The sequence below is a fragment of the Bombina bombina genome, chromosome 2 (assembly GCF_027579735.1).
Source record: "Bombina bombina isolate aBomBom1 chromosome 2, aBomBom1.pri, whole genome shotgun sequence".
Lineage (NCBI taxonomy): Eukaryota > Metazoa > Chordata > Amphibia > Anura > Bombinatoridae > Bombina > Bombina bombina.
In genome coordinates this window covers 559283415-559295427 of record NC_069500.1, presented here as the reverse complement: position 1 = coordinate 559295427, position 12013 = coordinate 559283415, and the positions used below count along the sequence as shown (strand labels likewise).

General features: G+C 32.7%; 1 protein-coding gene across 1 annotated transcript in view; it reads left to right on the top strand.

The window, feature by feature from the left end:
* Positions 1 to 12013, top strand: part of AOPEP (aminopeptidase O (putative)) — a 1396509-nt gene that overhangs the window by 1246706 nt on the left and 137790 nt on the right. The window contains exons 12-13 of the mRNA XM_053702422.1: positions 288 to 350; positions 2014 to 2097. Of these exons, the coding sequence (XP_053558397.1) occupies positions 288 to 350; positions 2014 to 2097 (147 nt within the window). The remainder of the gene's footprint in view (positions 1 to 287; positions 351 to 2013; positions 2098 to 12013) is intronic.

The window sequence follows — 12013 nt, the reverse complement described above, 5'->3', positions numbered from 1 at the left end:
TGTGCAGGCTCCTCCCTAGCAGACAGAGCTCTAGCTGGAGGTGTTTCATTTCCTAACAAGACACGTTTGTGTTCTCCCAAGCATTCTTTCTGCAGACAGGGAACAGTGAGAGCCTGGCTGTATCTGCCAGCACACAGACAGCAACATACAGCTAACTCAGCCATCCTCACACAATGGAGGGCAAATTAGAAGAGGGACAATTACACACGTCCAGACTGCCTGCCATTGTATTTGGGGTGATGAAGAGACTGAGCCTATATTTTGCTTCTTTCTTTTTCTTTATATAGCCCTTGTTGGAGGAAAGCCAGACATGGGAAGAAAACCGACTAGTTCAGCAAGTAAATGAAGAGGTAAGGACAATAATATGTCTCTGGTGTCTCATCTTTGTTTATGTTGTCCTGTACCTGTTGCGCTCTTCTTACTGCAAACATAAGATAATAAACTCTCACAGAGAACTGGCATCCAGCAAACGAACTTCAGCAACGCACCGGGACTGCAATACAAACAGTGCATTCAAATCTATTTTTGCTACTCTTAGTTTATTTCAAGGTAAAACCGTTCTTGTGGAGATGGAGTTTTGCATTTAAGCGTCAGTGGAGATATTTTTTGTTTGTTTTTATTACTAGGAGCAATTGGTGCTGTTTGCTCGAAGTGAATAATGCATACAATAGTCACATTAATATTAAACAGTATGTTCTGGGTTAAAATAAAACTGTGCTGCCAATAAAGTTTTTTTTTAACTCTATAGCTGCCAGAACGTGTTTTGTAACTCTTATATAGCCAGAAGGGTTAAATTGCGCACTTGCTGCACAGAATTAGGATGATGCAGTCTACATAGAAGTGTGCATCTTTACTGCACCCTAAATTATAGCTGACCAATAAACCTACATTTTGCAGGTCCTCTACAACAATAATATAATAAAGTTAGTTTTTTTTGTAGGATCAGTGTGTATTTAATCCTGAATCAGACAAAAATGCATAAATGACTTGCATGGTAAATGATAGGGGCTATAGTTATAAGAATCCTTTGTCTTCAGGAAGAGGGCAGGTAGTTTCCCTTTTACCCCCTAACTTAACCCCCAGATAATGCAATTTAAAAAAGGAAAATCACCAAGCACTCCAAGGAATGAAAAAAAGTATATTTATTCTTACATATAAAATTACCATCAGTATGGCACAGATAATTTACTATTTACCATACGGAACCTTGAAAGTTTCAGCAACAGTGTTTGTTATCTCTTACCTGTGTCACACTATTTTATCTATTTAATGATGGCTGTAAACAGTAGTATTGCTCACTTATTTCCAATAAGGTACCTAACAGATATACAGTTTGTGTCCCCTCTTACTTTGCCTTTAGCTGCCATATGTCTAGAACCATAAAGAAACTTTAAAAAATAGATTCCCAATTCATACTTTTGTAAACCTGCAAGAAGTTTTATGTAGCTGTGCAACCTTACACAGTCCTGCTAAGCAGCTCCCAGCAGCAACATATAGCTGTTGTGTTGCTATTTCTAAAGTTATCGTACAACTAAGAAGAGATCACCTATGAGAATTTCAAGAACATTTATGAGCCAGATTTGTTTACACTTGTGTAGAGCATTGTACACGGTCTATGCTTCTTTTTTTTTTTAACCTATTTTGGTTACTAGGTAACTTTCTATCCATGGGGTGGATCAAAATCCTTTTAAAAACATCAAACAGTTTATCTACAAAAATCTCCATAGACTTTAATGGTGATTTTCTGTTTAAAACCATTAGATAACTGTTTCTAAAGGGTTGTGATCGACTCCTATTCCTATGTATAGTGTATATATGGCTTTTGTTTTTAGTGTGTTTTGTTTTTATATAAAAAAGGGATATATATGTCATAAACACACACACACACATTTTCTCCCTAATCAAGCAATGGAAAATGTGTGTAGAGTCTGTTTATAGTTTCTTACGCACACTGGCCATCTGTACCCAACTATATATTTCCTTCTATACAATCATTTGTAATTTTAACTTCAGGTCTCAAAGTGGTTTCGATTAAACCAGAAGAACAGAAAAGGGAGCAAACGGAAGAGAAAACACAGTAAAGAGTTTGATGAAAAGGTAGGAAAATCTTTTTTTTATATGTGGCTTTTCACGCTAATTAAAAAGTTCTCCACTTTTCTTTAGTATTTTGGAACTTTGTGTTTTATTGTCAAATGTATCACTCACATAGAAATGCCATTTATTGTTGTCAATGTGATATTTCTAAGAAACAGGTAACCGCATAAATACATTTTTTTTTACTTATAAAATATTTTCTAAAAAAAAACAAAAAAAAAAAACTTGGAAACCACAAACAATAAACATTGTAATAATGTGAATATTCTGTTTGAGATATAGGACCTATACTAGAAATGATTACATCTACAAAATACATTTAAATGGAGAATAGTTTTTTATGTACAATAATCATATAGACATAGGTAAGAATCGCTAGTTTGCCTAACCACATTTAAAACTGAATCACACATTTAGTTTTCTTTTATATTCTAAAAAAAAATACCACAAACAGATATAAAATAACCATATACACTGTGTAATTTATCTAGAGTCAATGTACAGTGTTTGTGACAGTTTTATAAACCAGTTTTTGAAAATCTTGTTCTCTGCAACCAAGTGAGTCCTTCTGTGTTGATTCTTACTATGGGTTGAAATATTTTCCAATTCAGAGAGCTCATAGCTGAATTTCTGTACAACCTCCCTCCCTATATATACTATAGTGAATAACTTTGTGGAAGAAATGTTATGTTTTATTTTCAGCTGAAACAGAACGTAACCTTTGTTATAAAAAAAATTGATTTAGCTTGGGATTATGTTTGGAAATTTGAAAAGGAAGGTATTTTATGTTGGGTTAAAACACTTCAAGTACTAGATAGCATGGCAGAATGCACTTCCAATTACACTTTTTTTTTTTTTTTAAATATCTGCTAATATTGACCAGCTGATGCTATTATTATTATTTATTTTTTGATATGTTATCAAAGTTAGATGTATTATATATATATATATATATATATATATAAAATCTCCCCCAGTAAATAGCCTCTTGATTTCTAACAACGTTATAACTACAGTATTTATTTACTCATAGAAAGTACAGTTTTAGCTTCTCTGTATAAAATAAAACCTAACTTACCCAACAGATATAAACGTTTATGTTTTTATTAGTACACTGTAGAAGGTTTACAGGTAAAAATGTATAATTTTTTTGTCACCATCAATTTTTTAAATGTATTGCTATGTGTTTAATGATACAGCAACGTCACAACTTTTTGTGATTCAGATAGAGCATTTAGTTTAATTATATTATTAAATGTTGTTTGTTCTCTTGGTATCCTTTGTTTAGGGTAAAACTAGGTAGACTCAAGAGTGTTTGTGTCTATAACAGACTATGGCATCTTTGTTTGTAACTATGTATAACATTATTATAAACAATGTTGCAAACACTGCTGCCAGATGGCTAAAGGCACGTGTGCTCCAGAGCTCACCTAGGATTACTCTTTAACAAAGGACGCCAAGAGAACTAAGCAAAATTAATAATTGAAGTAGATTAGATAGTAGTTTAAAATCATGTGCTCAATGTAATCTATTTAAGTTTAATTTTGACTTTACTATCCTTTTAAGGGAATCTGTTAGGTACTTTGTCTTTAAAGCAAGCATGTTTAGTAAAGCCCTGCTTTTTTTTACTGCCTCTGGGGTGTTCTTGTATTTGCAGAATGCATCCAACAGCAGAGTGCAGCAGAGCCAACTCACTCCCCAGCATGGATCACCTACCATAGTGACATAGAGAGTCTCACTGGTTGTTTCTCTGTTTAGAGATAAACAAACCTTCATGAAACATGCTGGGTACGGGGCGCAGTAGACCAATGCTTGCATTTAACACCCTTTTCTATATAAATATAAACCTTTCTCAGAAAGAATGCTATAGATAAACATGAACCTTTTATATCACACAAAATTACTATATTTGTAAGGTGTCGAACTTCCTTTATTGCAAATTAGCTTTAAGTTCCTTTAAGCTGTAACATAAAAGTAAATCCACACTTCATTTTAATACACTTTGTAACTAAAACCACTTAGGATACATCTTTTTATGGTCCAGCTGCCAAAATTTGATAGTAAAAAATATTACTGTCCAAATTACAGCTCACTTTTTGAAAATTTATATAATTATATATTATTATAAACTTTTGCCATCTTAGGGCCAGATTATGAGTGAAGCACTATTTAATGCTCCTACTTGCATGTTAACTGCCCTAGAAGTAATCTTTTTGCGCTCGTCGGGTTGCGCTCGTATTATGAGTTGAAAGAAAGCTGTTTTCGCTCTCTTGCTAACCCGCCGATAGCAAAAAGCCAAATTTAGAATATCGTGTGAGCGTTCACGTATTCTCCCATAGAAGTCTGTTTATGTTTCACATTCCAGTGTTCCTCACATAAAAGAATATGTTCTATTTATTCTTAAATACATATATATATATATATATATATATATATATATATATATATATATATAAATAATATTTTTTTGGTACAATATATATTTATACCTCTCTCTATCTTCTTTTTTTTTTTTTTTATATATATAAAAAAATACTTAGAATAGATGCTGCTATGTTAGAACATTAGAAAGTGACATATTTACAGTTAGTACACAGTATAACATTTTATTAAAATGGAATATTGCATAAATGTGATTTTGTGTTTTCAACTACTTAACTGCAAATAGCTCCAATGCACATATATATGCCTATATATGTGTACTTATGTATTTATATGTGTATTATTCTAGCGCAAATTGCGATTGCACTCAAGCAATCGTGTTTACTTTCAACTTGTAATACGAGCTGTAAACCCAACAAGCGCAAACACTCTCAATAAACCCCTTATAACTGTTAGCGCTCCACTCGTAATCTGGCCCTTAATATTTATGTAACATTGGTTTATTTGTCTGCAAATGCTAAACTAAAGGTGACAATGATTACAACGTCATGTGGTTGTATGGCTTAAAAGCCTGGCCTAGACTATTAATATAATTGGTGTGCATGCATGAGGGGTAATGTCTTGTATGCGGTAAGACACTTTTGAATGAGTCCATAGTACCATGTAAGTTAAAAATATATCTTGATGCTAATAATTCATAGCTATCAATTTTTTTTTATCTTTTCATAAAATATATATATTGTAATAGAATTTGAATATTGTTAATGCAGTTTAAACTGTAAAATGCTATAAATTTACTGTTAATTACTCAACTACAGATGTGACGCAACAGAAAATTGAATTGACAAATGTGCCATAGTCTAAAAAAGTTTGAGAATCATTGTTCTATGGAGTATACTAATTTATGTATCAAGACTTTAATAAAAGTTAAGTAGTTCTAAGTTGTCAGCCATCCTCTGTAAGAATCACATTAAATATTATTTCATCAATAATTGCAAGTATTTTACAGATATCCTGCTACTGAAGCAAACCATTAATTACCATTAAAGCATAGTTATTTTTGTTCAAGGTTTTTGTCCCCTCTTGTATTAGTTGGGGCCCCATCAGTGGATATGGAAAGGATCTTTGTTCAGATTCTGCTACGATTGCTTAGTGATGTTCAAAGGATGCACACTAGTATGATCTCTTCATAATAAAGCTTGTGTGTATTTTTCCCTAACCGTGCCTAGGCAGTTTTAATTGGATAATTAGTAACTTATGTGCTGTGGAGAAAATCTATCGGAAGTTGTTTGAGAAGAAAAATAATCATTAAAGGCTGCCTATAATGCATTTGTAAATTAGTTTAAGGCCTTCCTTCATTACAATTTTTAAAAACATTTAGGAAAGTAAATTGACTTTAACTGATGTGCTGTGCATATGTGTTTCATATGTAGGTTGTGATTAGAAGAGACTGTCTGTGTCTGCTGGTTGCAGGAAAACACAGGCAAGAACATTTTTTGTATATAATAGATGGCCTTCCCTATCCATCCTTCAGCCATGGCTAGAAGGGTAATGGGAAATTCATGTCACCAAATTAAAATGTGTGTGTGTGTATGTATATATATATATATATATATATATATATATATATATATATATATATATATATATATATATATATATATATATATATATATATATATATATATATATATATATATATATATATATATACACTATACTCACTCATATTAGGTGTGCCTACATACAAGTATATTATATGCACAGAAAGAGAGAGGGAAAGGTGGCCATTCCAGTAGGGGTCATCATCGCCTATGAACCAGCAAAAATGTTAACTCCATACTTTTCATTGCCATCTGTACTTGGTCAGTGCACAGAAAGAAATCAAAAGCCACCGGGAAGCTGATCTGCTGCCCCAAGCAGTGGAACAGAGCACATCGGATTAAAGCAACATAATGAAGTGCTTTTGGTCCAAAGCAGACTCAAAGATGTGCAATTAAAAGTTTAAAACATCCATTATTTACTCCCTGTCTAAGTCATTTCCTCTGCAACAATAATTAGATCTGTGTTGGTTCGGTTGCTATCTTTCTCGCCAACAATCCCCCCTTTTCTTGAGGCACCTTTTGTAAAAGTGTTTAACTCGTTGTTTCCAGGCTGCAAAACAAGTATATTTCAGTGATTGTTTAAATGTTCTCATGTATAACCCGTTTTATTTTTGTTACAATTATTTGCATCAAATATATAAATGTTTTTGTTTAAAATATAAATACATATATGTATACACACTTTCATTCACTCACTCACACTCACTCACTCACTCACTGACACACACCTATCTTAGGCAAAATGTAGGGTCATTATTGGTTATATGTATGTTTGTGTGTATATCCATTTTGATCTTAACAGCTCTTTCACAGAGGTATTTGTGCTACTAATCGTATACTCTTATTTTATTACCTTTTCCCACTTGTAGTAAATATTTAGCATTTTTGTATGTTTTGGTTTTCGTATAATACTAAAGTAGCAAATTCAGTGACAAATATTAATATATCGTACTTATAACCATGTATATATAAAAAAATGGAATTCATTAACTTTAATGCATCACTTCTATTACAGAATGAAAATGTAATTTAAAGGGACAGTCAACACCAGAATTTTTGTTGTTTAAAAAGAAAGATAATCCCTTTATTACCTATTCCCCAGTTTTGCACAACCAACACAGTTATAATAATACACATTTTACCTCTATAATTACCTTGTATCTAAGCCTCTGCTGACTGCCCCCTTATTTCAGTTCTTTTGACAGACTTGCATTTTAGCCAATCAGTGCTCACTCCTAGGTCACTTCACGTGCATGAGCTAAATGTTATCTATATGCAACACATTAACTAATGCCCTCTAGTGGTCAAAATGCATTCAGATTAGAGGCAGTCTTCAAGGTCTAAGAAATTAGTATATGAACCTCCTAGGTTTAGCTTTCAACTAAGAATACCAAAAGAACAAAGCAAAATTGGTGATAACAGTAAAGTTGAAAGTTGTTTAAAATTGCATGCCCTATTTAAATCATGAAAGTTTTTTTTTTTGGACTTGACTCTTTAAGCAAAACAAAAACAAACTTGTGTGTGTTTTATTATTGTTTAAAATAAACAGATGTAACTGCTTGCCCCTAATCCTGCCCCTGCATTATGCCAACCATAGGCTGAGTCAATAGCTGTTCGGCTATATACCTGCCCTATAAAGCTGATTGGCTGTTTACAACAAATGGGCAAGTTTAGAAAGAAAAATGGAAGCATATCTACATTTCATGCAAAAAAAAATAAAAAAAAAATATGCAAAATGTTTAGTTTTCTTCTAAAGCTACATTTTACTTATCCAGTGGAAGGGATGTGTTCAAGTTGATGTGTCCCATATACATTTTTACTTACATGTTGACCTTGCTATTGTGCTGTGTAGTTATTACATATCCCCAATACAAAAGGGCTGTTTGCAGTGACACTGAGCACTCCTACAATAGCTTGAACAATGATGTCTTTGTTTAGCCAGTTGGTGGGTTTTAATGGATTACTGTATGTAGGGTGTTATTTTAGGTATGCTATCTCTGGCTTCACGGTAATCATGTAATGAAGATATTTGTCGGATAATATAAAGAACCTGTCTTATTATTTTTTTAGGGATTCAGGGTGTATTAGGAAGATTTAAACTTCTACTTGTTAGATTTCCACATCGTTTTTTTTTTTTCTTTTTTGTGTGTGTGTCAAAGTGCTGTTCTCAAAATTTTGTAATGAAGATAATAAATCATTTTTTTGCTTTACAAGTTGGGTGCCGGATTAAAATTAAGCACACTCTGCTGCACAGTATCACATGATTTAAACTTTCCTTTCAAATTAAAGAAGTATGGATCACTTTTGTTTCTTCCTAAAATGAAACATTTTTTAATTTCTTATGTATATGAACATATGCTGAACCTTCCATAATCTAATCTTATATTAGTTTGGGAAAGTGCTGAAGGAAAATGAATACAAATAAATAATAATATAATCATAAATATAATAAATACTTAAAGGGACAGTCTAATATAAATTAAACTTTCATTATTCAGGTAGGACTTTTAATTTTAATCAACTTTCCAATTTACTTTTATCATCAAATTTGCTTTTTTCTCTTGGTATTCTTAGTTTAAACTAAACATAGATAGGCTCATATGCTAATTTCTAAGCCTTTGAGGGCTGCCTCTTATCACATGCTTTTTAAATCTCTTTTCAACACAAAGAGACAGAAAGTACACATGGGCCATATAGATAACACTGTGTTCAGGCACAGGGGGTTATTTAAGGTTTACCACAAAACTATGCTAAATTTAAGACAATAGATAATAAACAGCCACAGTCATGTGATCAGGGGGCTGGAAGAAGGTTCCTAGATACAAGGTAATAACAGAGGTAAAAAGTATATTAATATAACTGTTGTTTATGCAAAACTGGGGAATGGGTAATAAAGATAAATCTATCTTTCAAAACAATAACAATTCTATGGTAGACTGTCCCTTTAACATTAACTGTTTCTTACTTTATTGAAGAAACAATTTCATCAAATGCAAAACTGTTTTGTTTTTTTAAACTTTATTAGTTCCAGTTTCCTGTTTTGTATCCTATTTAACTTTTTCTTATGTTTCGTATGGATAAAGTGATTGAGGCTATCAAATAAATAAAATAATGTCTTGCTTTTTTTATTAAAATATAAAATACACATAGAGGTAAATTAAAGGGACAGTTCACCCAAAAACTTTTCCCCTTTAAATTATTCCCAATTATCCTTTTTACCTGCTAGAGTGTATTAAATTGGTTGCAAGTTGCTCCTTTATTCCTATTTCAGCATTTGAAATAGCTGATTTAGCTTGTGGTTTCCCAACCTATACTGAAAGTTTTGATACTGGCGTAAACACAGCCAGCAGAAGAGATTACACCCTCAGTGGGGGGCATGATAGTTAAGTAATAAAATGATAATTTCCCATTGTTCTCTCTATGTATTGAGCTTTGGTGTTCCAGACAAATATAAGATAAGGAAGCAAGTCTGTGTACATAAAAGTGATAACATAATGAGATCTGATATTACCTGAAGCTCAACCCATTGTAATAGGCTGTGGTTTCAAAGCACAAAACCAGCTACTTCAGATACACAAATAAACCCGAAAATGCAATTTCTCAAATATTTTATACTCTGCAGTTGGTATAACAAGTCATTTAAAATACATTTATGGAAAAACAATTTTACAGTGTACTGTCCCTTTAAGGATTATTGGGCCACTTGTAGAGGCACAGTTTAAAAATGCAACAAAAAGAAAATATCATGAGCTAATTCTATTTTCTAATTATTTATTACTTCAGAACCTCACAATGTAAATGAAATATAACTTAACATTTCATTTACCATTCCTTTTGCTACCAATTAATTTGCAGTGGCAGGGTTCTTCACAGAAAAAATGCTGGCATCTGACTGGCATTATGGGGTAGCCGGGTGGCAAAATCAAATTTTCTGCTGTCAAAAGCACAAATAAATTACATATTTTAACTTTTATTTAAAGGGACAGTCAAGTCCAAAATAAACTTTCATGATTCAAATAGGGCATGTAACTTTCCAATTTACTTTTATCACCAATTTTGCTCTTGGTATTCTTAGTTGAAATCTAAACCTTGGTAGGCGTATATGATAAAAAAAAATTTTTTTAGACTTTAAAGGCCACCTCTAATCTGAATGCATTTTGACAGTTTTTCACCACTAGAGGGCGTAAGTTTATATGTGTCATATAGATAACATTAAGCTCACGCACGTGAAGTTACCTAGGATTCAACACTGATTGTCTAAAATGCAAGTCTGTCAAAAGAACTGAAATAAGGGGGCATTTTGCAGAGGCTTAGATACAAGGTAATTACAGAGGTAAAACGTGTATTAATATAACTGTGTTATGCAAAACTGGGGAATGGGTAATAAAGGGATTACCTATATTTTTAAACAACAAAATTCTGGTGTTGACTGTCCCTTTTAATGATAATTTGTGTAAAAATTATTGAAAATTTTAAATATTAGCTAATTTTTCCTCAATATTGGCAACTGTGTGATGCGTCCATAAAAAAGGTATTGGGGACAACACTGACTTGATGAAACGTCAAAATAGGGAACAGTTGCATAGTAACTTTTAAAAGTAATCCAAATGTAATCATCCTGAACTCCTAATGAAGAGCTGAGATAGTGTTTCTATGTGTGTGGTGTTTGTTTGTTTTCTTTGTAAAGCAAGACATGACGATGTTGTGCATTCCTACTGTTCCCTTTAAATACATTGTGTTAGTTCCACTGACGTTTTTATGCAGCTATCATCACGTTTATGTTTTACCAGATAGTCATGAATAATAGGCTTATTAGGCCATTGGTTTATTGTCAACTTTTCAAATTCATTCCAGTAAATCCAAAGTGGTGTTTGTTAGCTTCAATAGCTTCTTTATACTGTCATCCATTGAACAGAAAGTTGTTTTGTTTTTTTAAATACACAATATTATACTTTTCTCTCTTTTTAATTATTTCAAAGCTTGTAAATTTAAACCTTTTATAAAATAACATAAAAAGATAGGGTAATCTATCTAATGGAAAGTTACATTGTCTGAGTTTGATTATTCTAGGAACAAATTTGTCTTTAAAATAAATAATTTGCATTAATTAATAACAATCGGGATAATTGCTTATAATACGTATGTCTGTATATTGTGGGTTTATATCATTTATTAAAAAACAGGAGTCTGGAAAGCTTTTAGATGCCCTGAAAATAGTTTTATTAAAACTTTTTAAAAATTGCTGTTTGTTCTGCAATTTTAGAATAATAGTAACAGGATGTCGTCAAATAAGTATCAGGTCCGTCAAATATGTAGGTGGTCCATTGTTTGTTTAAACTTATGTTTTAATTTAGTATACATTTAAAGTGTTCATTGTAGTGCAACTCCCAGAATTCCTTGCAACAAAGATACCAAGTTAAGCCAGGCAGTACAGGTGAATGGCATTGTTCCCATAGTGATGTCATGGAGGAGGACTAAATATTTGGTGTTCAGGGAGGGTGGCTCCAACCCCTCACCCCTCCTTATTATTGGCCAGCGGCCTGCAGACAGTTTCCTTTCAGTCCGGCTGCAATGTATGCAGGTACTTGTACACTCCGATGTGGCTGCTTGGTGAATACATCAACAGTGAGCCATGGGATAGATAGGAGGTAGTAGGCATATCGGCTGTGTGACCAGCACAATGCCTCAGTGCTGTCTGTTAAATTTATATAATTTCTAAAAGCAGTGATGGCCAAATTCCTAATGCAGACCAATATATTAGAACACACTTAAAATATTTTCTAAAAATGTCCAATCGCACAGGGTCAGTTTAGGTAAGATGGCAGGGTACCCTCTATCAGCTGTTCTCCTTTCCAGAGAACTTTTGAGTTGTGGGCACACACAATCACACATTTTATTTCCCCTTTTCCTGGGCCCACATAATCTATGGCTCA